This window comes from Tachyglossus aculeatus, chromosome 4 (genome assembly GCF_015852505.1).
Source record: "Tachyglossus aculeatus isolate mTacAcu1 chromosome 4, mTacAcu1.pri, whole genome shotgun sequence".
NCBI lineage: Eukaryota > Metazoa > Chordata > Mammalia > Monotremata > Tachyglossidae > Tachyglossus > Tachyglossus aculeatus.
The window spans coordinates 117,480,337-117,504,847 of NC_052069.1; the positions used below are offsets into that span (position 1 = coordinate 117,480,337).

Sequence of the window (24,511 nt, forward strand, 5' to 3'; positions counted from 1 at the left end):
AGAGGGGCAATGCTGCTGTCTCTGGTACAAGGGGAAAGCCAGGGCCCTCTCTCTCAGAGGGATCACTGTGCACAGCTGGCCCCAGCTGACTTCATTCTAGCGAGAGGGTGAGGCCGAGATCAAGGAGTGGGACAGGGGTGAGCAAATGATTTGGAGCCAGAGCAGAGCTGGGTCTCTTAGGCCATACACCTGCTGCCAAAGGAGACATGGGAATCCCCAGAAGAGAGGGTTCAGTCGTCTTCCTCTCCAGCCTGGGGTCCCCAGAAAAAGACCACACCTGCCAGGGGTAGTCCCCCAACCCTGACTGGCCCACTCTGAACTCAGTGCCCAGCTCAGTCCTAACCCAGACCAACTCACCCATCCCGGCCCTAACCCTACCCAGCTCTTACCCTGTCCAGCCCTAACCCACCCCAGCCCTAACTCAGCCAGGATTTAACACAGCCTGACCTCAATTCAGCCTGCCCCTAACCCATTTCTCCTTTAACCCATTCTGTTCCTAACCTAACCCCCCTGCCCTAACCCAGCTTGGTCATAACCCATCCCAGCCTTAATCTTTCCTTGTCCTAACCCTGTGCAGTTCTGCCCCTGCTCTTCCCTAACCCAGCCTGCCCTTATCCCATCCCGGCCCAACCCAACCCAACCCTGACCGGGTCCGGCCCTAATCCACCCCAGCCCAGCCTATTCCGGTCCATCCCAGCTCACCCGAGGCCCAGGTCAGGCAGGGGGCTGGGGCCAACAGACAACCAGAGCCTGCCTGCCAACCTACCTGCAGAGCAGAATGGGCAGGGAAAAGGGCAGGCGAGGAGAAGCAGCAGTGCACTGGCCAAGCACAGGGCCCCATCCATGGTCTCTGTCCGTCAGTGACTCTTTATCCAGTGTCCAGGGGCAGCGGTCCCGGAACAGACAGCCGGACTGGGCGGCGTTGGTGGCGGGCTTGGCCGCTTCTCTGATCCAGCCTTCCCTCCAGGGGAGCAAGAAGAGGAAGAGGCAGGAAAAGGAGGAGGACGAGGAGGAGGAGGAGGAAGGAGAGGGGGAGGAAGAGGAGGAGGAGAAAGAGGAGGAAGGTGTCTTATGGTTTTGGGGGAGGCGGCCCGGGTCCCGACTGCTGGCCAGGGGTGTTATGTGGTGGCGGGAGCTGTCCGGAGTGAGCTGTTCCAGCCCAGCCTGGCCCAGCCTGGCCCAGCCCCGGTGACCCGCCAAGGCAGGAAATGAGTCTTTTTAGAGGAGGGCCCACAGGAGGCCTCCTGCCAAATCGGGAAAGGAAATACCGTTTGCAGAGGCTCAGCTGCTGGGGGAGGTCAGGGCCCAACGGTTGGGGCGGGGGGCGTGGAGGGGAGGGTGGGGAGGCAGATCAAGCTCCATCACATAAACACACACACACACACACACACACACACACACACACACACACACACACAGTTACTGGCCACCCCTCCCTTCCAAAAGTGCTCTGCCTGGCCTGCGCTACCCGAACTGGGATGAGAGAGGCCTGTATATATGTCTGGCCACAGCCCCCAGCCGCTAGGTCTTAGCTGGGCCTTCTCTTCCCCAGGGTCCAGACAACCCCTCCCCTCTGAGGAGAGCCTATGAGGAGAGCCAAAGAGCTGGGAAGCCTTGGAGAGAAACAGGGGTAGACCCCCACTGCAGGGGTGGTTCGTCCCAGATGCTTGCCAGGCAGAGCTCCTCACCCACATTTTCTTGGAGCCCCATTATCCACATGATCTCGAGGAGACAGACCCGAACCAGGACATTGTTTGGCTCAGGGCCCTGGAGTCCTGATCACGCAGAGCTGCTCCCACTCGTCCAACCCCCAGAGTTGTCTGCAGGGTCTCTTTGTGCTTTTGGTGACCGTCCAAACTCTGCCTCTGCACTCTGCAGCCTGGCCAGGCCCTGAGGGTGGCAGGGGGTTGCGGGTCCAGAAGCTCTTTTGCCAGAACCGGGGGATACGCCAGGCAGGGGCCGGTGTCAGGGGCAGGGGTTGTGGGCAGAGGAGGGACAGAGACAGGAAAGTCAACATGGCACCTCTGTGTGAAAGCCAGCACCAGCCGGGACCTCACATGCAGGTATCAGTGACCCAGACTGGCCAAGCAGAGGGGAGCCAAGGATACTCAGAGCCAATGGCCCAGAGCCCATGATTGCGCCCGCTTCATAATAGCCTCCAATCAAAGGAAATACCCGGAACCCGGCCCTACTGGAATCTGCCAGGAAAAGGATCCCAGGGGGCCTGGGCCTGGCCCATCCCAGACAATGGAACCGGGATGCCGGCCCAGCAGCCTCCAGGAGGGAAGGAACGCTGGAGGGAGGGCCGGAGGGAGACCGAGTCCTGACTCCGAGCTCTAAGGGCAGGGCTGGGCAAAGAGCAAGATGCAGTGAAGGTGGGCCAGGCCAGACACAGACACGCAATCTCGTGGCAGTGAGTGGGAAACGCAAGCAAACAAAGCTGGAAAACATGCAAAGCCAAGGGTCAAAGACCCACAAATGGAGCCACCGGTGCCAGGAGGTTTCCAGGAGGGATTAGAGCCCCCAGAAACAGGCAGACAATTCAGGAAGGCTTCAAGAAGGTGGCTATTTAGTGGATTTGCAGGAAGGAGGGGCCTGGCTTGGGAAAGAGGTGTGGGGAGAGCAGCAGGGTGAGTTCACCATTTCCTATCTCCAGGACCTTCCACGCAGGCAAGAGGTTATCCTGCCTTTATGCCACCAGGCTCCCATCAGTCCCTGCTCCAACTTGGGAAGGGCTCGGACAGCGGCAGTGTGAGGCCTTCTCAACTCTTAGAAAGTGGAGGTGGCTCTGACTTTTAAGACTGTTGGTCTGAGCACCAAGGAGTCTCAAATGAAGCAGCATAAGAAGCAGCGTGGCTCCGTGAAAAGAGCTCGGGCTTGGGAGTCAGAGGTCATGGGTTCTAATCCCGGCTCCACCGCTTGTCTGATGTGTGACTTCAGGCAAGTCACTTCACTGAACCTCAGTGACCTCATCTGTAAAATGGAGATGAAGACTGTGAGCTCCACGTGGGACAACCTGATCACCTTGTACACCCCATGCCCAGCGCTTAGAACAGGGCTTTGCACATAGTAAGTGCTTAACAAATGCCATCCTTGTTATTATTATTAAATGAAGAGGAGCATGCATGGCCAAGTGGATAGAGCAAGGTCCTTGGTGTCAAAAGGATCTGGGTTCTAATCTTGGCTCCGCCACTTGTCTGCTCTGTGACCTTTGACAAGTCACTTCACTTCTTTTTGCTTCTGTTCCCTCATCTGTAAAATGGGGATTAGAATGTGAGCCCCATGTAGGATAGGGACTGTGTACAACCTGATTTGCTCATATCCAACCCCAGTGTTTAGTATAGTTCCTGGCACATAGTAAGCACTTAATAAATACCACAGTTACTATTATTGCTACTACTACTACTAATAAATCCTTCTGTTTCTGTCACACTTACCACCATCCTTGCCTCCTATATTTATGTTTCATATTTCCTTATGTCTCTGTAATCAACTCCCTCCATTCTTAGAATGTGAAGCCCTGTGGAGGCCAGGAGCTATGTCTATCTCTTAACCATGTATTCTTTCCCAATGTTTAGTACCATTCCTTGTTCACAGTAGATCCATCCATCCATCAATCAAAGGGATTTATTGAGCCCTTACCGTGTGCAGAGAACTGTACTAAGGGCTTGGGAGAATACAATATAACAGAGTCGGTTGACACATTCTCTGCCCACAAAGAGCTTCCAGTATAGAAGGGATGATGGACATTAATGTAACTGAGCTTAAGCAAGAATGACCAGTCAGCTTCACTGCCCTTTTACTGGTTTAATACACCATTCAGCTGGTTAATCAAGTAGCTGGGCTTTCACAGTGCATGTTTAGTAATTATAACTTCTATAGCTACAACTATTATTACTACTACTACCTCCTTTTTATGGCATTTGTGAAGCATTTACTATGTGCCAGGCACTGTATAATAATAATGATGATGATATTTGTTAAGCGCTTACTATGTGCAAAGCACTGTTCTAAACACTGGGGTATATACGAGCTAATCACATTGGGCACAGTCCCTGTCCCACAGGGGGCTCTTAGTCTTTGTCCCCATTTTACAGTTGAAGTAACTATTTATTCTATTTATTCTATTTCTATTCTATTTATTTTACTTTGTTAGTATGTTTGGTTTTGTTCTCTGTCTCCCCCTTTTAGACTGTGAGCCCACTGTTGGGTAGGGACTGTCTCTATATGTTGCCAATTTGTACTTCCCAAGCGCTTAGTACAGTGCTCTGCACATAGTAAGCGCTCAATAAATACGATTGATGAAGTAACTGAGGCATAGAGAAGTGAAGTGACCTGCCCAAGTTCACACAGCAGACAAATGGCAGAACTGGGAATAGTCCTCCTCCTACTCTGGCATTCGTGGAGTGGTGACAGCCCTTCAGAGAGGGAGAATAAGCTCATTATGGGCAGGGAACTTGTCTGCTAATTCTGTTGTACTCTCCCAAGCACTTAGTATAGTGCTCTGAATGTAGTAGGTGCTCAATAAATACCACTGATTGACTGAGTGATGAATGGAGAAGAATGAGCAGGTTTCCTTGGTAGAGAATCCAAGATGGGGCAGATGGGGTCAGCAGGAGGAGTCAACCCCAAATGGGGAGTTTAAATTGAACATGTGGCAACTAGGAGCTACTTCAGTTGGTAGGGATGAGGTGGTCAGGGTCTCACCTAAGGATCTGAGGTTTGCAGCCCCTCACTTTTTGCGTCTTGGTGTTTGGGAGCATTGCAGAGGACACACATCAAAAAGGACTCAGACTCTGGTAGCTAAAATGGTTCTCAGGAGCAGCAAGCCGCAGAGTAGGAAAGGAGTTGGCGATAGAGAATATACTCATTGAATTTGAGGGGGCTTTTTTATGGCATTTGCTAAGCACTTACTATGTGTGAAACAGTGTTCTGAGCAATGGGGTAGATACAAGGTAATCGGGTTGGACGCAGTCCCCATCCCACATGGGGTTCACAGTCTTAATCCCCATTTTACACATGAGGGAACTGAGGCCCACAGAAGTTAAGTGACTTGCCCAAGGTCACAGAGCAGGCAAGTGGCGGAGGCGGGATGAGAACCCATGTCCTTCCAACTATCCACTGAACTTGCTGCTGCCTCCTCCTTCCCCTTTGTACTTGTATTGTTTCCACCTCAGAACTTAGCTCGGTGCTTCGTATAGAGGGAGGGCCTCTGCAGTCTATTGTATTGCACTCTCCCAAGAGCTTAGTACAATGCTCTGCGCACAGTAAGCACTCAATAAATACAATCGTGTTCCCTGTCCACAGTACACCATACAGTCTAGAGGATGAGCTTACAGTCATTCATTCATTCATTCAATCGTATTTATTGAGCACTTACTGTGTGCAGAGCACTGTACTAAGCGCTTGGGAAGTACAAGTTGGCAACATATAGAGACAGTCCCTACCCAACAGCGGGCTCACAGTCTAGAAGGGGGAGACAGACAACAAAACAAAACATATTAACAAAATAAAATAAATAGAATAAATATGTACAAGTAAAATAAATAAATAAATAGAGTAATAAATATGCACAAACATATATACATATATACAGGCAGGGGGGGATGGGAAGGGGGAGAAGGGGGAGAGGAAGGAGGGGGCTCAGTCTGGGAATTAACTTGTATCTACCCCAGAACGTAGAACAGTGTTTGGTACATAGTAAGGGCTTAACAAGTATAATTATTATTGTAATAGTACTACTCTCCTCCATGATAAACATGCGGTACCCATTCTCACAGGAAGACAGGCCTAAGAATAAGAAGCCATGGGATCTAGTGGTTAGAACCCGAGTCCAGGAGTCAGAGGACCTGGGTTCTGACCCTTCCTCTACCGCTTGTTTGCTGTGTGATATTGGACAAGTCACTTAGGTTCGCTATGCCTCAGTCACCTCATCTGTAAAATGGGGATCAAACAGAACTCCTTACCGTCAGTTTTAATGCTCTCCCTCAACTCGCCCTATCCTACCTCACCTCACTGATTTCCTATTACAACCCAGTTTGCATGCTTTGCTCCTCTAGCGCTACCTCGCTCGCTGCCGACCCCCTTCCCATATCCTTCCTCTGGCCTGGAATTCCTCCCCGCTCCATCTACACCAGACAGCTACTCTCCCCACCTTCCAAAGTCAGTCTCCTCCAAGAGACCTTCCCCAATTGAGCCCTTTTTTCCCTAGCTTGCTCTCCATTCTGCAACATCTCTGCCCTTGGACCTGTGAAGAATGTGCGCCTAAGATCCTACCTGGAGGTAAAATAGGACCAATGTCTGCTGTAAGGGGAGGGAAAATAGGGCCAGTGTTTGGTTGAGGAGGATGGAGGAGAATCGAGGGGAGGGAATAGGGTCAGTGTCTGGTGTGGTCCAGGATTATGAGCCCATTATTGTTAGTCATTATTATTATTATTATGGTATTTGTTAAGCGCTTCCTATATGCAAGGCACTATACTAACTGGATTGGATACAAGCAAATAGGGTTGGACACAGTCCCCGTCCCGCATAGGGCTCACGGTCCCAACTCCCATTCTACAGATGAGGGAACTGAGGCACAGAGAAGTGAAGTGATTTGCCCAAGTCCATGCAGGAATCGAGTGGTAGAGCTGGGATTAGACCACATAACCTTCTGACTCCCAGGCTGCTGCTCTATGCTCTACAACCAGCCAAATTCCCATCCCTTCAGGGTAGGATAAGTGCTTGGATCTGTGGCGTAGCAGTTTGGATGGAGAGGAAAGGGTGGATTTTAGAAATGTGAAGATGAAACCTCCAGGATTTGGTGATAAATTGAATATGCAGGTTGAATGAAGGATGAGCCGAGGATAATGCCAAGGTTACCAAATGAGGGATAAGCTGAGCACCATGTCAAGGTGACAGGCTTGAGAAGCAGCGTGGCTCAGTGGAAAGAGCACGGGCCTGGGTGTCAGAGGTCATGGGTTCCAATCCCGGCTCTGCCACTTGTCAGCTGTGCCTCAGTTCCCTCATATGCAAAATGGAGACTAAGACTGTGAGCTCCACATGGGACAACCTTAATCACCCTGTATTCCCCCAGAACTTAGAACAGTAATAATGATAATACCAACTATGTTTTATTGTACTTTCCCAAGTGCTTAGTACAGTCCTCTGCACACAGAAAGTGCTCAGTAAACACCACTGATGATGAAATTACTGTGCACATAGGGTTCAATCAATGTCATTGATTGACTGACATTTATTAAGAAGCAGCATGGCTCAGTGGAAAAGAGCCCGGGCTTTGGAGTCAGAGGTCATGGGTTCAAATCCCGGCTCCGCCACTTGTCAGCTGTGTGACTTTGGGCCAGTCACTTCACTTCTCTGGGCCTCAGTTCTCTCATCTGGAAAATGGGGATTAAGTCTGTGAGCCCCAAAAGGGACAACTTGATTAGCTTGTATCTACCCTAGCGCTTAGAACAGTGCTTTGCACATAGTAAGCGCTTAATAAATGCCATTATTATTATTAACTTCTCTGTGCTTCAGTAACCTCATCTGTAAAATGGGGATTAAGACTGTGAGCCCCCTGTGGGACAACCTGATCACCTTGTAACCTCCCCAGCACTTAGAACAGTGCTTTGCACATAGTAAGCACTTAATAAATGCCATTATTATTATTATTATTATTATTATCATTGACTGAGGTGGTATCTGAAACCATGGAAGCAGATGAGCTGTCTAAAGGAAGTGAGTATAGAGTGAAAAGAGTCTTCACCTTAAGGGGTGAGTGTCATGGCACAGTTCGGGGAAGGAGAGAATAATGATAATAATACTTGTTTTTATGTTATTAGTTAAGTGCTTACTCTATACCAAGCACTGCTAAGTGCTGGGGTGGATACAATACAAGGCCGAAGAGGAAGGGGGAAGCAGCTGGAAGAAGTGTAATATAGTGAGTTCTAAACCTCGATCCTCCACTTGCCTGCGATGTGATCTTGGGCAAATCACTTAATTTCTCTATCCCTCAGTTCCTTTATCTGTAAAATGGGGATTAAGACTGTGAGCCTTATGTGAGACAGGGACTGTGTCTCACCCAATTAGCCTGTATCTACCCCAGTGCTTAGAATAATAATTGCTGTATTTAAGTGTTTACTATGGGCTAAACACAGTCCTAAGTGCTGCAGTCTTGTCTTATGCTCCAAACCATAGTGACGCCATGGACAAATCTATTCCAGAACGCCCCAGCTCCATCTACAATCGCTCTGGTAGTGTATCCATAGAGTTATCTTGGTAAAATTCCTTATGTGGTTTACCATTATCTCCTTCCTTGCAGTAAATTTGAGTCTCTAACCTGGACTCTCTCTCCCATGCTTGCTGCTGCCCAACACAGGTGAATTTTGAGTTGTAGCAGATTGCCTTCCCTTCACTAGCCACTGCCCAAGCTAGGAATGGAATGGATATGCCTCTACTTGACTCTCCCTCCCATAGCTGAGACTGGTAGAGTACTGGAAACTCTCCAGGTGTGATTCTGAGAGGGGAAATCCTGGGGTAGATACAAGATAATCAGGTCCCACATGGGGCTCACATTCTAAGTAGGAGGGAAAACAGGTAATTGAATACTCATTTTGCAGATGAGGGAACAGAGGCACTTAGAAGGGTTTTTTTTTTTGTTTTTGTGGTGGGGGGGTTAGGATATTAAGTACTTATTATGTGCTAGACACTGTACTAAGCACAGGGGTAGATACAAGATAATCAGGTTGGACACCATCCATGTCCCACATTGGGCTCACAGTCTTAATCACCATTTTACAGACGAGGTAACTGAAGCAGAGAGAATTTAAGAGACTTGTCCAAGGTCACACAGCAGGTAAGTGCCAGAGTTGGGATTAGAACCTGGGTCCTCTAACTCTCAGGCCTGCATTTGTTCCACTAGACCACACTGCTTCCCAAGCACTTAGTATTGTACTAAGCACCTGGGAGAATTCATTCATTCATTCGCTCAATCGTATTTATTGAGCACTTACTGTGTGCAGAGCACTGTACTAAGTGCTTGGGAAGTATACTGTAGGTCCATAAGAGCCTTGTCTTCATAGAGTTTACAATCTAGCGACATAATTGTAATCCTGCAGTCATCTTCTATGAGGGACAGGGACTGTGTCTGTCCCTGTGTATTTTCTCCCAGCACTTGGTACAGTGCTGAGAAACGGCGTGATCTAATGGAAAGAGCAGAGGTGTGGACGTCAAAGGACCCGACTTCTAATCCTGGCTCTGCCACTTATCTGCTGTCTGACCTTGGGCTTCTCTGACTTCTTCACTAGGTTCACTTGACTTCTCTGTGTCCTCAGTTCCCTCATCTGTAAAACCTGTTTTCCCTCCTACTTAGAATGTGAGCCCCATGTGGGACCTGATTATTAGATTAGAGAAGCAGTGTGGCTCAGTGGAAAGAGAATGGGTTTAGGAGTCAGTGGTCATGGGTTCAAATCCCGGCTCCACCAATTGTCAGCTGTGTGACTTTGGGCAAGTCACTTCACTTCTCTGTGCCTCAGTTACCTCATCTGTAAAATGGGGATTGACTGTAAGCCACCTGTGGGACAACCTGATCACCTTGTAGCCTCCTCAGTGCTTAGAAGAGTGCTTTGCACATAGTAAGCACTTAATAAATGCCATTATTATCATTATTATTATATTATTATTATCTCGTTTCTACTCTAGCACTTAGTACAGTGCTTGCCACATACTAAGTGCTTAACAAATACCACAGTTATAATTATTACAGTGTTCTGCCCATAATAAATGATTAATAAATACTATTACTACTACTATACATAACAACAACAACAACTACTACTATGCAGATGACTCCAAATCTATTTTGCAAATCCCTACCTCTTTCCCCATCTACAATCTCGTATTTCCTCTCACCTCCAAGTCATCTCCACCTGGCTATTATATCACTGGAACCTCATACTCAACATCAAAAACTAGTCTTCCCTCCCAAACCTCTTCCGCCACCTAACTTTCCCATCCCAGTTGACAACACCTCCATCCCCTCATCTCCAAAGCCCTCAACCTTGGCATTATCTTTGACTTCTTAGTCTTTCAATTTTCACACTCTCTCATTCCTGTCCGTCTTTCTTCTGAATTTCCCAAATCCTCCTTTTCTTCTCCATCCAGATGGCCACCACTCTGCAGCAGGTGCTTATCATGTCCCGTATCAGCCTCCTCATAGGTCTCCCTGCCTCCAGCCTCCCCTAACTTCAGTTTGTATTTTATTCCGTCACACAGGTCATTTTTCTGAAATTTTGACAGTCATTACCTCCCCCCAACCCCCACTCCACCCCTCCCCTGAATGGTCCGGTTGTCCAGATGTGGATGTCAGCTTTCCCCCTGTGTAAGCTGGACATCCCAGTTCAACCAGTGCCGTAAGAGGGAGACCAGAAGAACAGTTGGGGCACCGCTCAGCCCAGGGGGTGTGCGGAAAGATGCGCGGAAGGGAAACTGCAGTTGAAGTCATCAGGGGAACCAGTCACTGCCCCCGAATTAGGAAGGAATGAGGAGAGCCAAACCACAGCCCCGGGGAGAATTCTTCCTTGAATCTGCTGGTTAATCAATCAATGGCATTTACTGAGTGCTTAATGGGTGTAGAACTCTGAACTAAGCACTTTGGAGAGTACACTACAATAGAGTTGGCAGACACAATCTGGGCACAAAATGAGTTTAGAATCTAGTGAGTGGTCCTGCCCTCGGCCTTCAATCCCACCTGAACCCCACCCCCAAGCTTCCCAGCCCCACCCCCAGAGCCAGCCATGTATGTGTGCAAGCACACACACACACACGCACACACACGTGCCATCACACCCACTCATTCACACTTACATTCACCCACATGATTACACAAACACGTGCACGTTTGCATGAATACATCTACATGTACACACCTTCATAAATAGGCAAAATAACTGTGGTATTTATTAAGTACTTACTATGTGCCAGGCACTGTACTAGATGTTGGGGTAGATAAAAGGTGATCGGATTGGTCACAGCCCCATGCGAACTTGGGGAAGTCACTTCACTTCTCTATGCCTCAGTGACCTCATTTGTAAAATGGGGATTAAGACTGTGAGCCCCATGTGGGACTTGAACTGTGTCTAACCGGATTACCTCATATCTACCCCAGCACTTACTACAGTGCTTGACACATAGTAAGCCCTTAATAAATATCACTGAAAAAAAAGCAAAAACAAATCAGAGTTGGTAGACAACAGAGTTTGTAGACATGTTTCCTGTCCACAAGGAGCATACAGTCTACAGGAGGAGTTTACAGTCTAGCAATCCTATAACTACTTTCCTTCTCAGTGCGCAAGGAAGATTGTTATGGACAGGAAGCATGTCTGCTAATTCTGTTGTATCGTACTCTCTTAAGCACTAGTACAGTGCTCTGCATAGAGTAAATGCTCAATAAATACCTCTGATTGATTGATTGATCTCTCTGCCATTACCTGGAGGGCCTTGTATCTTCCTCACTTGTTGCCTGATCTCTGCCAGGTCCGCCAGAGGGAAATCCGCCAGCCAGATTGAAACCTGGCATTACTTCAAACCAGGCCAGCAGTTCCCAAAGGTGTCTCATACCTCATTGTGCTTAGGTGCCCAACAGAGTCTTCTCCCCTTCTCCCCTCCTCTCCAGGGCTAAGCCTCCCCCACTGCTGTCCCTCCCCCGCATCCCCAGTGGCATCTTTCTCCTCTGCTCTTCAGTTCTCCCACTTCTCTTCCATCTGCCCCAGACCTAATCATCCATCAATCAACCAGTAGTATTATTCAGCTTCTACTGAGTGCAGAGCACTATACTAAAGACTTGGAAGAATACGGAAGTGCTATCAATTATTCACTCCACTTATTCACTCACTCCATTTGTCAATCTTTTATTCATTCATCCATCCTTTTTCTCTCACTTTTTCTTTTTTCTCACTTCTTTTCTTTCCTTCCTTCCTTCCTTCCTTCCTTCCTTCCTTCCTTCCTTCCTTCCTTCCTTCCTTCCTTCCTTCCTTCCTTCCTCCCTTCCTTCCTTCCTTCCTTCCTTCTTTTCTTTCATTCCTTCCTTCCTTCCTTCCTTCCTTCCTTCCTTCCTTCCTTCCTTCCTTCCTACCTTCCTTCCTTCCTTCCTTCCTTCCTTCCTTCCTTCCTTCCTTACTTCCTTCCTTCCTTCCTTCCTTCCTTCCTTTCTTCCTTCCTTCCTCCCTCCCTCCCTCCCTCCCTCCCTTCCTTCCTTCCTTCCTTCCTTCCTTCCTTCCTTCCTTCCTTCCTTCCTCCCTCCCTCCCTTCCTCCCTTCCTTCCTTCCTTCTTTCGTTCTTTCTTTCTCTCTTTCTTTTTAATCATTCGTTTTTCTGGAGCACCTACTGTGTGCAATACCCTGTTCTAGGCGCTTGGAAGACTACAATAAAAATAACAGACATAATCCCTATCTGAGGAATTTACAATTTAATGGTGGGAGGCAGGCAGGCCCAAGTTTTGTATGTACAGAGAAAGAGGAGGAAAGATACAGATGCAATGGTAACATAAGAAGTAGGGTGCCTGAGGAGAAGCAGTGTGGCCTGATGGGGATAGTCTGCCTGGGCTCAGCACACTGTAAGAACTCAATAAATGCCTCTGATTGATTAATTAATTGAGTGAAATCTGCAATCTGAAAACCAGATTGCAGTAGGTCCAGAAGAAAGTTGGTAGAGAAAAAGAGAAGGCAGAAAGGGTTTATCTAAACTGTAAGCTTGTTGTGGGCAGGGAATATCACTGCTTATAGTTGTATTGTACTTTCCCAAGTGCTTAGTACAGTGCTCTGCCCACTGTAACCTTTCAATAAGTACACTGGAATGAATAACCTGTTCTATTAGTTTGGGTGAGAACAGGAGGAGGGAGATAGAGAGAGAGCTGGAGGATGGGATGGGATGTTGAGAAGGCTTTTCAAGGTATGGGAGAGCTGGAGCATATTTGAAGGTAGAGGGGGAGGAGTCAGCAGAGCATGAGAGGTTGGAGATGACAGTTAAGGTGGACAGGGGAAAAAGGGGGAGCAAGTATCTGACGTGGTGAGAAGGGTTAGGTTTCTTGGGGAGCATATTTTGAGAACCAACATGAAATGTCTTTTGCTTTCTTGTGCACATACTTATTAGACAAAGCAACCCTTGGGTGACTTTCTAGGACTTTCATTGCTGCCTGAAGTCTGTTGGATTGAAAGATTTTCTTCGAGCATCACAAGGACATTCCAACACTTGCCTCCGGGACCCTGGTTACATCCTTCAGCAAACAGAAAGCAGCATGGCCTAGTGGATAGAGTTAGCCAATTGTATTTATTGAATGCTTGTTGGGTTCAGAGCACTGAACTAAGCACTTGGAAGAGTACAATGTAACAATAAATAGACAGGTTCCCTGCCCACAGTGAGCTTACAGTCTAGTGGATGGGCCTGGGAGCACTGGCATGGGAGTCAGAAGGACCTGGGTTCCAATCCTGGCTCTGATGCTTGTCTGTTGTGTGACCTTAGGCAAGTCATTTACTGGCTCTGGGCCTCAGTTACCTCATCTGTAAAATGGGGGTTTAGACTGTGAGCCCCATGAAGGGCAGGCATGGAGCTGAAGTGGAGGGGGTGCGCTGAGATGGCTCAGGAACTGTGGCCAGGCAGTTAGGGTGAGTGAGATTAGCTTGTGGGGGAACACTGAAGTTTAGCTGCTATCTGATTTGGATGGTGATGGGGAGGAGGCCCTGGATGGGCATGAAAAGCTGCCCCGTATCCCAAATTTCCTCCCCACATACCAGTTATGTGAGTAGGAATGGATATGGTTCAATCATTCAATCAATCAATGGTATTTACTATGTGCAGGGCACTGTACTAAGTGCCTGAGAGAGCACAATACAACAGAATTAGCAGACACATTCCTTGTGTAAGGCCCAGAGAGGTCTAAGCAAGACACTAAGACCCAGAGAAGCAGCATGGCCTAGTGGAAAGAGCACAGGCCTGGACTTCAGAAGGACCTGGGTTCTTATCCCAGTTCCACCACTTATCTGCTCTGTGACTTTGCGCAAGTCACTTCACTTCTCTGTGCCTCAGTCACTTCATCTGTAAAATGGGGATTAAGACTGTGAGCCCCAGGTGGGACATAGGCTGTGTCCAATTTGCTTATCTTGTTTCTACCCCAGTGCTTAGAATAGTACCTGGCCCAGAGTAAGTGCTTAACAAATACCATTAAAAAAGAGAGAGAGAGAGAGATGAAGTAAGTTATCCAAGGACACAAAGCAAGTCATATTAAGAGCAAGAACACAGGACTCTGGACTTTTAGACTGTGAGCCCACTGTTGGGTAGGGACTGTCTGTATATGTTGCCAATTTGTACTTCCCAAGCGCTTAGTACAGTGCTCTGCACATAGTAAGCGCTCAATAAATACGATTGATGATGATGATGGACTTCTTGGCCAACTGAGCCTTCGACAAGGCCCTTGCTAGCGCCCGCGCTGGCTGGCTCTATCAGAAGGCTGGCCCGGGAGAGATTCATTAACCTTTTTTCCTTCCCACCCCATCTCCATCGACTTGGTGAGGGGCCGGTTTCCGAAATTGACTGTTGTTTGCCGCTGCCAGAGGGGACAGATGGAAAAGAGCTTACAACTGCCTTGACTGCCCATCAGACTAATGAGCTAACCTGGTCCTTTCCTCTCCCCTCGCTGACCTGGGCGGTCCGGAGGGGAGATGGATGGGGGAAGGGGGGGGCAGCTCCTCTCCGGCCTAGGTAGGAACTGTGTGGAGGCTTCAATGGGAGGAGGCCCTCCCTCTCACTGGATGCTGGCCGCTGGCCATGGGGAGAAGGCAGGAGAGGCCTCGGGGGACCGGCCAGGCCAGACTCTTGTCTCCAGCCCCGGCCCGTGGCCAGAGGCGTCAGAAGGCGCCTCAACCCCTCCGCGGGGTCCCCCGGGTCAGGCGGCTTCCTGCCCCAGCATCGTGGCCGTGCGGGAGGAGATGGGGTGGGGGAAGGCACGGGACTTTTCGGTCTTTCGTTGTGGGAGCGGATCGGCAGCCCCCGCATCCTGCCCCTCTACTCCCTCCAGTTTCCCATCCTGCCCCACAACTCCCTCCCATTTCCCATCCTGCTTTGAACACTCCATAGCTTCCGGAGGGGAGAGGAGACCCCCCAGGACCATTGTGCCTTCAGCGTGGAGCACCTCTAGCATCTGGTGGGGCCCATAGCCCTTCCCGTCGCTCTTAGGTTCCCCCTCTGCCAAATGAGAGAACCGAATCCTGGCCCAGCGACCCACCCCAGCCTAATCACGGACCGATCAGGCATTCAGGATTCCCAGCTCAGGGTCATATCGGCCATCTCCCTGCCTCCCAGCAGGAACGATCTGCCCCATTCCAAGCCAGTGGGAACCCAGTTGCCCCAACCTCCCTCCATAACCAGCTCCTGGGGGCAGTAATCCTCTCTGGCAGGGAATTCTTTTTAGTGTCTAATCAATCAATCAATCAATTGTATTTATTGAGCACTTACTGTGTGCAGAGCACTGTACTAAGCGCTTGAGAAGCCAAATCCCTCCTGCTGCAACTTCATTTAAATTGTCGTATTGTACTCTCCCAAGCGCCTAGTACAGTGCTCTGCACACAGTAAGCACACAATAAATATGACTGACTGACTGAATGAATTTAAATCCATTTCTCTTGCTTCTCAGCCTAGAATCCTGGTACTATGTCATTCCCCTACTTCCCTGTGTTCACACTCGGCCCTTTCTCCAGTCCGTTAGCCGCTCTGGCTTATGTCAGAGCATGGCCAGCCAGCTTGACCTCTCCGCTCACCTCCTCTAGACTGTAAGCTCGTTGTGGGCAGGGAATGAGTCTGTTTATTGTTATGTGGTACTCTCCCAAGTGCTCAGTACTGTGTTCTGCACACAGTAAGTGCTCGATAAATACAATAGACTGACTGGCTGACTCTGGTGAGGGGCTCCTTATCCTGATGTCCGTCTCCTTGGCCTTTCCCTCTGTGCTGTTCTGGGGAACGGGCCCGGGGTCACCCAGGGCTCAGAGATGAGGAAGAAAGGCACCCTGAGGTCCGAGCAGTGGGGAGCGGGGCGTGAGGGCAGGCTAGGGAAGAGGAAGCAGGGCCAGTGGTGGCAGAAGAACCCTCTTCCTGAGAGGGGCTTGGGCACCCATCTCCCGTCTTTCCTGGGCAAGGACACCAGGCCCAGAGGAGAGCGAGTGATGGAGAAACTGAACCCAGGCGTCCGGCCTCCTGAGCCCCCGCCTGGGTAGGCGCCTGAGGTCTGTCTGGGCCACCTCCCGCACCCGGGGGAACCCAAGCCCCCAGCTCCCTGTTTGTATTCTCCATTGTCCCCGGAGCGCTTATCTGATCTGGAGGGGCAGGGCCACGGGCAGGCCTGTCCAGGCTCCGGACGGGCGCCGCGGCCTCTCTCCCCGACGGAGGAGGGGGCGGGCTGGCCAGCTGGACGGCCCAGCTCCACAAGGGTCTGAACGCGGACTCCGGGGAACCCAGGTCCCTCAGACCGGCCAGAACCCCGAAATGCCTCTGCTCTTCCTTCCCACCTTCTCATAGCCCTAGTCCCGGGGAGTCCTTCTCACCCCCAACTGATGCTCTCTGGGAGGGAAGGGTGAGGAGCAGTGGGAGAGGGTGAATGGAGGGGATAAGAGATGGCATTATCCCTTTCCTCCCCAACCAAGAGTTGGGCCCTCAAGCCAGGGCACAAGAAATTCAGAAGGAGAAGAGGAGGAGCAGGAGGAGGTGGGGAAGAGGAAAGAGGAGGAGGAGGTGGAGGAGAAGTTGCTGGGGTGGACGTTTTTCAGAGGGGGTGAGGGCTTCTGAGTTTTCAGCAGGCAGCCCCTTTCTTCCCCCACCTGTCAGAGGGAGAGACCAAGCCCCCACAGCCGCCATCTCTCTCTCCTCAGGCTCCGGGAACTGCCCCTCCCTGGAGGCGGCCCCATCCCCCTGCAGTCCCCCCCCACCCCCCACCCCCGCCCCGCCACCACACCATTCCTGCCCCCTCCACATCATGGAACTTGGAGCTCTTCCTGTTTACTCTCCAGCCCCTCATGCAATGGGGAGAGAGGCGACATCTGGGCCCTTTGCTGCTCTCGCTTCCTTCCTCTCCCACTTCTCGGCAGCTTCTGCTTTATTTTGACGACGGTCCCTTCCTCTGGCCCAGGCTGGGCTGGTGGGCTGGGCCTCCAGGCTCTGACGTTCCCTGGGCACCGGCCTTGTGCCTCCCCCCCCCCCCCCCCCCCCCCCCCCCCCCCCCCGACATCAGCAAGGGAGATCCCAAGACCACACGGGTCTCTGCCCCATGATGGGCCTGGGGCATCCCCCTGTGGGCCTCAGTCTCCCCTTCTGTTAAGTGAGGAAGCAGCATGGTCTAGTGGATAAAACATTGGCCCGGGAGTCAGAAGGACCTAGGTTCTAATCCTGACTCTGCCAGTTGCCTGCTGGGTGACCTAGGGCAAGTCACTTAGCTTCTCTGGGCCTCAGTTACCTCGTCTGTAAAATGGGGATTAAGACTGTGAGCCCCCATGAGACTGAAAATGTGTCCAACCTGATTAGCTTGTATCTACCGCAGTGCTTAGAACAATGCCTGGCACATAGGTGTTGCTTAAAAAATACCACAAAAAAAGCAAAAAAGCAAAAAAGATCAGAGGTTTGGTAAGGGATATGGAGGAACTGGAGAGGATACAGAGAAGAGTAATAAAATTGGACAGTATTCAATCATTGGCATATAATAATGATAATAACATTTGTTAAGCTCTTACTATGTGCTGAGCACTGTTCAAAGCACCGGGTTAGATAAAAGTTAATCAGGTCAGACACAGTCCCTTTCCCACCTAGGGTTCACAACATAAATAAGAGGCAGTAGAATTGAATCCCTGTTTCACAGAAGAGCTAACAGGCCCAGAGAAGTTAAATGACTTGCTCAAAGTCACACAGTAGACTTGTGGCAGAGTCTGAATTTGAACCTGGAACCTGGGACTTTCAGGCCCTTGCTCTTTCCGTTAGGCCATGCTGCTTCTCTTATTGAGATGCTACTGGGTGCAGAACACTACAAAGCACTTGGGAGAGTATAATATAACGGAACAGGTACACACTATCCCTTTCCCATAAGGAGCTTACAGGCTAGATGGGGAGACAGATATTAATATAAATAAATTATGGATATGTACATAATAATAATAATGATGGTATTTGTTAAGCACTTACTACGTGCCAAGCACTGTTCTAAGTGCTGTGGTAGATACAAGGTTATCAGGTTGTCCTATGTGGGGCTTACAATCTTAATCCCCATTTTACAAATGAGGTAACTGAGGCATACAGAAGTTAAGGGACTTGCCCAAAGTCCCACAGCTGACAAGTGGCGGAATAGGAATTCGAACCCATGACCACTGACTCCCAAGCCTGTACTCTTTCCACTAAGCCACGCTGTTTAGTGTTAAGGGCTCAGTGTTGGGTGAATATCAAGTGCCCAGAACAGTAAGTTCTATGAAGGTAGGCTAAAAATGTTTTGAGTTGCTTAGACTAGAGGGAAGGAAATTGTAAGGTTCTCCTCTAGACTCTAACCTCCTTGTGGGCAAGTAGTTAGTGATTACAAACTCTATTAGATTAAACTCTTCCAAGAGCTTAGAACAGTGCTTTGTGCACCTTAAAAATGCTCAATAAATACCATTGAATGATTGACTGAGTGGAGTTTCCTGGCCTCCAAGGGGCCCTAAGTGGAGACTGTGACTGACTGTTCTCCTGCTCCCCAAGGGACCAAAAAAGAGGAAATGGGCTTCCACTGCAATGAAAGAATTTGGTTTGATGTAGGGAAGAATTTCCTGACTGTCAGTCAGGGATCAAGTCCTGAAGCGACTTCTGAGGGACGTTGTGGAGTTTTCAGCGTTGGTAACTTTTAAAGGAGGAGACACCCACCTGCCCTGGATGACTTAGACGGGGCCTTGCCCAGGGGAAGGAACAGGACTGGTTGACCTCTTCAAGTTTTTTCCCTCTCTGATTTCTATGGCCTCTTTCTGCCTCCCTGTCTGGATGACTGTCTCCATCACTGAGGCCAATTCTGTGACAGTAATGGTTGCCCCTGCCTGCCCATCCTGCCCGCTCTGTGTTTCCAGCCGGGGGTGAAGCCACTGTTTTCAACCACTGCTGTTAGAGCTGGGCTCTCACCCTGGCTCATCTGTGGTCTCCAACAAACCCTTAGAAACTGAGGGAGATTCTAGAAAGCTGTTTCCAAGCATAATAACACCAAGAATACTATTAATAATACTTGTTAAGTGGTTACTCCCCTTTCAGGGTTGCACCTGGAGAGTTTCTAGTACTCTACCAGTCTCGGTTACAGGAGGGAGAGTCAAGCAGAGGCATATCCATTCCTAGCTTGGCCGGTGGCTAGCGAGTGGAAGGCACTCTGCTACAAGTCAAAACTCACCCGTGCCAGGCAGCAGTGGCATGGGAGAGAGTCGAGGGCGGAGACTCGAGTTTACTGTGTGGAAGGTGGCAGTGGTAAACCACTTCCCTATTTTTACCAACAAAACTCAATGGATACACTACCAGAATGACAGTAGATGGAGAGCGGGGCGTTCTGGGAGAGATGTGTCCGTGGTGTCGCTCTGGGTCGGAAACGACTCGACGGCATAAGACAAGACAAAAGCACTTAGTACAGTATTCTGCACACAGTGAGTGCTTAGTACAGAGTGTCTTGCACACAGTAAGGGCTTAATAAATATGATTGAATGAATGAATGAGTAGTAAGCACTCAATAATTACCATTGATCAGTTGAGGCCAGGGCTAAGCCCATCCAGCTGCCCCTCAATCCCTACTGTCCCCAAGTTTGATGGAAGTGCCAAGGCTGGGAGCTCCATCCTCACTCTTATGGGGCCCTCTCTGTGTGAGCCTCTCTGGGGATGAGCCTCCATCTTGAAGGCTAAGCCTATGGCCCATCCCTGTAGGACCCAGCCCCACAGGTCTGTAGGCTGGCAGGGAGGCACTGTTGGCATCAGTCTGATCTCTAAAGCCAGAAAGACTGGGAGCTTTTCCTTCTGTCTGATGAGCTGAGCCTTCCCAGGCCTCTGGGGTGAAGGGAGGGAGGGGAGGTATGGGAAAGAGGCAGGAACTCATACATAACAATTCCTAGGAAGGCGGGCTGCCCCTGGCCACCTCTCTCTCATCAGGAGCTGTTCCAATTCCTCACACTTTCCTTTTCAGGCCCTCAAGCTGTATCTCCTGAGACCAGAGAGGAAAAGAGGAGAAAGGGCGTGGACTCCATCCAGCTGCCCCTCAAGAGATACCAGGAGCTGAGTTTCACCCTTCAGCACCAAAATATTTCTACTCCCCCTCCTTCCTCCTCTCTACTTCATCCTTCCCCTCCCTCCCTTCACTCTGGGCAAGCTCAGCTTCTGAGCTCCCTCCTCCCACATCACTTTCTCTTCCCTCATTCAGTGTGTCCATACCTCAGTTGAAGAGGGAGGGTCTGAACAGCGGCCTAGCGGAACGAGTACAGGCCTGGAAGCTGGAGGACCTGGGTTCTAACACCGGCTCTGCCAATTGCTTGCTGTGTGACTTTGAGCAAGTCACTTAACTTCTCTGTGCCTGTTTCCTCAACTGTGAAAGAGGGATTTAAAACCTGTTCTCCCTCCTACTTAGATTGTGAGCCCCGCACGGGACAGGGACTGTGTCCATTCTAATTCACTTGTACCTACCCCAGTGCTTAGAATGGTGTTTAACACATAGTAAGCACTTAACAAATACCATTAAAAAATCTGGCTCTCCCAAGTCTAGAATGGTAGATCATTACTGCTGTGGGATGCTCTCCTATTCACCAAACCAGAACCGTCGCCGCCTTCAAAACTCTTCCAAACACCAGGATGCTCCGTGACTTCTTCCAAGATTCATTCTACCTGGCTCCAGTCATTCAAATCACTCCAGCAGCAGTTTGGCCCAAATAGTTCTGTGATTTGTGTTTCCCATGTATCATTTAGGTTTTCTGTTCCTGTCTCTTGCATTTCATATTTAATGTATGCTTTAAGCAATTGCATTTTCCCAGGTTCCCCTGTAGACCATAAGCTCCCCGAGGGCAGAGACCAGGTGTTGACCAGTACAGGACTCTGTCCAAAGAGGGCACTCAATAAAAATCACTAACTTACTTGACTCTTGGTGGCAAAAGTGGACCACCAATATGGACCTGACAGGGAACAAGAGATGTAGCCAGACTTAGTAGAAGGAGGCCAGGACTGAGAGTCAGAGGACCTGGGTTCTAATCCTGGTTCCACCACTTGTCTGCCGTGTGACCTTGGGAAAGCCACTTCACTTCTCTGTGCCTCAGTTACCTCATCTGTAAAAAGGGGATTAGGACTGAGAGCCCTATGTGGGACAGGGAACGTGTCCAAACCAATTCCCTTGCATCTACCCCAGCGCTTAGGATTCATGTATTCATTCATTCAATCGTATTTATTGAGCACTTACTGGGTGCAGAGCACTGTACTAAGCGCTGGAGAAATACAAGTCGGCAGCATATAGAGATGGTCCCTACCCAACAACGGGCTCACAGTCTAGAAAGGGGAGACAGACAACAAAACAAAACATGTAGACCGGTGCCTGGCACATAGTAAGTGCTTAATAAATACCATAATAATTATTATGATCATTAATATTATTAATAAATACCACTAAAAAAATAAAAGGGGCAAACAATTGGAGAATCCTCAGGCTGGAAGGGACTTCAAGACATCACCCGGTCCGTTCCCTTGCTTCCAGACAGCACTGGGCTTAATGCGTCTCCCTGTTTATTAAATATCTGAAAACAGGGATGGGGATCAATTCAGGAAAATGTGCAACATCAGAAAAGGTGGAGGGAGGGTGAGGGGGTTGGGGTAAGGGGACACAGCCCAGTGCTCCCTGGGTGGCCATCCCCTTCAACCACTCCGTCCCTCTCTACTCCTGGTCCTGCCACCCCATCACTCATGCCAACGTCTGGGAGAGACACCCTGTCGATTCATCTTCGGACCTCCCATTTCCTGATGTCAGGAGAGAAAAGAGACTGAAGAGTCCAGGACATCGTTAGAACGAGCTTTACTTTGAACAGGAGAAAAGGAGCAAAACAAAATGTCCTTGGAAATTCCTTAGTGCAGTTCTGTCCATGAAAACAGGATAAAGCCGCTTCCTCTGTCTGTGCCGCAGAGCTCGGGGCTGGGGAGGAGGGAGGACGGGAGGGGAATCGGCAGGGGAAGAGGAGGGGGAGGGAATGGGAGGGGACCCAGTTGCTTTGGAGACACCGTCCTGGGGGTGAGGTGGTAACCCCAATTTTGGGCAGAGATGGGACGGGAGCCAATCGGATGATCTTTTCTAGATTAGAGGGAGGAAAGGAGCAGTGTGGAGGAGTCCTTTTTCCACTTTACTTCAGGGAATCCAAAAAGGTACAGACCTGAGCAAACACATCATCCACAGAGCCTTCGGCATTAAGCTGTGAAGGAGACAAGACAGCTGTTATGGGAGAAGGGGCTACTTGTCCCGGAGAAGAGAAGGCTGGAGCCGGTTCACAATAGCCTAAGTCTCGGAGGGATTCATTTATAGAAGAATCTCCATCCCCATTGACAGCAGAGCAAGAGAAAAATGGCTTCAAATGCAGCGTGAGGGTTTCAGGCTAGACATCAAAAAGGACATCCTAGCTATGACGAGGAAGAACCTGGAGCACATTTTTGAGAGGTTGGGAAACTCATTCATTCATTCATTTCATTCATTCGTATTTATTGAGCGCTTACTGTGTGCATAGCACTGTACTAAGCACTTGGGAAGTACAAGTTGGCAATATATAGAGATGGTCCCTGCCCAACAGCAGGCTCACAGTCTAGAAGGGGGAGACAGACAACAAAACAAAACATATTAACAAAATAAAATAGAATAGTACAGAGGGAGGGAGCCAATGACCTTTCAGTTCAAGGTTTTCAGTGGGGAGTAGCTCATTATTACTAATAATAATAATGATGGCATTTGTTAAGTGCTTGCTATATGCAAAACACTGTTCCAAGCACTGCGGAGGATGCAAGGTGATCAGGTTGTCCCACGTGGGGCTCACAGTCTTAATCCCCATTTTACAGATGAGGTCACTGAGGCTTAGAAAAGTTAAATGACTTGCCCAAAGTCACACAGCTGACAAGTGGCGGAGCCGAGATTAGAACACATGACCTCTGACTCCCAAGCCGGTGATCTTTCGCCCCCTTTCTAACAGCCAAAGCCCAAGTGTTAACAGGTCCCAGCAGGGTACCAAAGGGTACATACTGGTGAGAACTGCCCCACTGGAGACTTAGGTAAGCTCACTGTGGGCAGGGAATGTGTCTGCTTATTGCTATATTGTACTGTCCCAAGTGCTTAGTACATTGCTCTGCACACTGTAAGCGCTCAAGAAATACGAATGATGAATAAATGGTTACATACCATTAGACAAAGACCCATTTAGAGGGGAAAAACAGTGAGCTGAAGATGTGATTCAATAGCCACAGCAGGACTGGTTATGTCCATTTGCTGAACTTGGTGTGTGTATGTGTGGGGAAGTTTGTGTGTTTGTGTGTGGGTGTGTGCGCGCACGCTCATTCTAGTCACTTCAGCTCTTAGGGAGTTATTTGGTATCCTCTGTGATAGTAACTCCTATGGATACATTTCCTAGAGACGCTAAGCTACTAAGGCCACAACCACAATGGCATTTATGGAGCTACTGTGTACAGAGCTTGGGAGAATACAATACAAAAGAGATGGTAGACTGTTCCCCGCCCACCATGAGAACAAATGACTAAAACACCCAGTTGGTAGCTGTAAGTCCAATAAATAAAAAGACTAAAAAATGACTAAAACACCCAGTTGGTAGCTGTAAGTCCAATAAATAAATATAAAGACTAAAACTAAGTGCTAAGAGAAGCAGCACGGCCCAGTTGTAAGGACACAGGCCCAGGAGGCCGAGGACCTGGCTTCTAATACCAGCTCTGCCACTTGTCTGCCATGTGACCTTGGACAAGTCACTTTATTTCTCCATGCCTCTGTTTACTCATCTGTAAAACGGAGATCCAATACTTATTCTCCCTCCTACTTAGATTGCGAGCCCCCTTTGGGAAAGGAACTGCGTCCGACCTGATAAACTTTAATCCACCCCAGCGCTTGACACATAGTACAACTGATAATACGACCGATGGATTGATAGTAAGTGCTTGACAGATATTACTGTTATTATTATTATTATTCTGTAGCTAATTATTTAATGTATTAAAACCTCCAGACTGTAGGCTCATGGTGGGCAAAGAACACATCTACCAATTCTGTTTTGTGCTTGCCAAACACTTAACAGTGCTCTGCACACAGTAATCACTCAGTAAATACCATCGACTGATTAAAACCCAATGTCACCGTAAGCTCATCTGCTGTCTGGGACTTGTTTTCTGTTTTCTGCTCTACCTCTCATTCCCCACTCTCGATCTGCGGTAGACAAGAAGGGAGTCGGAGATTTGAAAACCAAGTTCTCAACTGCCATGGGGAGCATCAGGAATG

The 24,511-nt window shown here is 49.2% G+C and overlaps 2 protein-coding genes and 2 non-coding genes across 9 annotated transcripts in view; 1 reads left to right on the forward strand and 3 right to left on the reverse strand.

Moving 5' to 3' along the window:
• Positions 1-1,181, reverse strand: part of ENG (endoglin) — a 44,030-nt gene extending 42,849 nt beyond the window's left edge. The window contains exon 1 of the mRNA XM_038744679.1: positions 767-1,181. Within this exon, the coding sequence (XP_038600607.1) occupies positions 767-845 (79 nt within the window). The 5' untranslated portion in view covers positions 846-1,181. The remainder of the gene's footprint in view (positions 1-766) is intronic.
• Positions 1,182-8,369: 7,188 nt separating this feature from the next.
• LOC119927774 lies at positions 8,370-8,507 on the reverse strand. The gene has a single exon (XR_005450746.1). It is a non-coding gene; the product is annotated as a small nucleolar RNA SNORA7 (small nucleolar RNA).
• Positions 8,508-19,265: 10,758 nt separating this feature from the next.
• On the forward strand, positions 19,266-19,398 carry LOC119927772. Its single transcript, XR_005450744.1, has one exon. It is a non-coding gene; the product is annotated as a small nucleolar RNA SNORA7 (small nucleolar RNA).
• A 2,633-nt stretch (positions 19,399-22,031) lies between these two features.
• Positions 22,032-24,511, reverse strand: part of AK1 (adenylate kinase 1) — a 43,386-nt gene continuing 40,906 nt past the window's right edge. For all 6 annotated transcript variants that reach the window (XM_038745656.1, XM_038745655.1, XM_038745659.1 and 3 more), the window contains one exon: positions 22,032-22,439. In XM_038745656.1, coding sequence (XP_038601584.1) covers positions 22,371-22,439 — 69 coding nt within the window. In that variant the 3' untranslated portion in view covers positions 22,032-22,370. The remainder of the gene's footprint in view (positions 22,440-24,511) is intronic.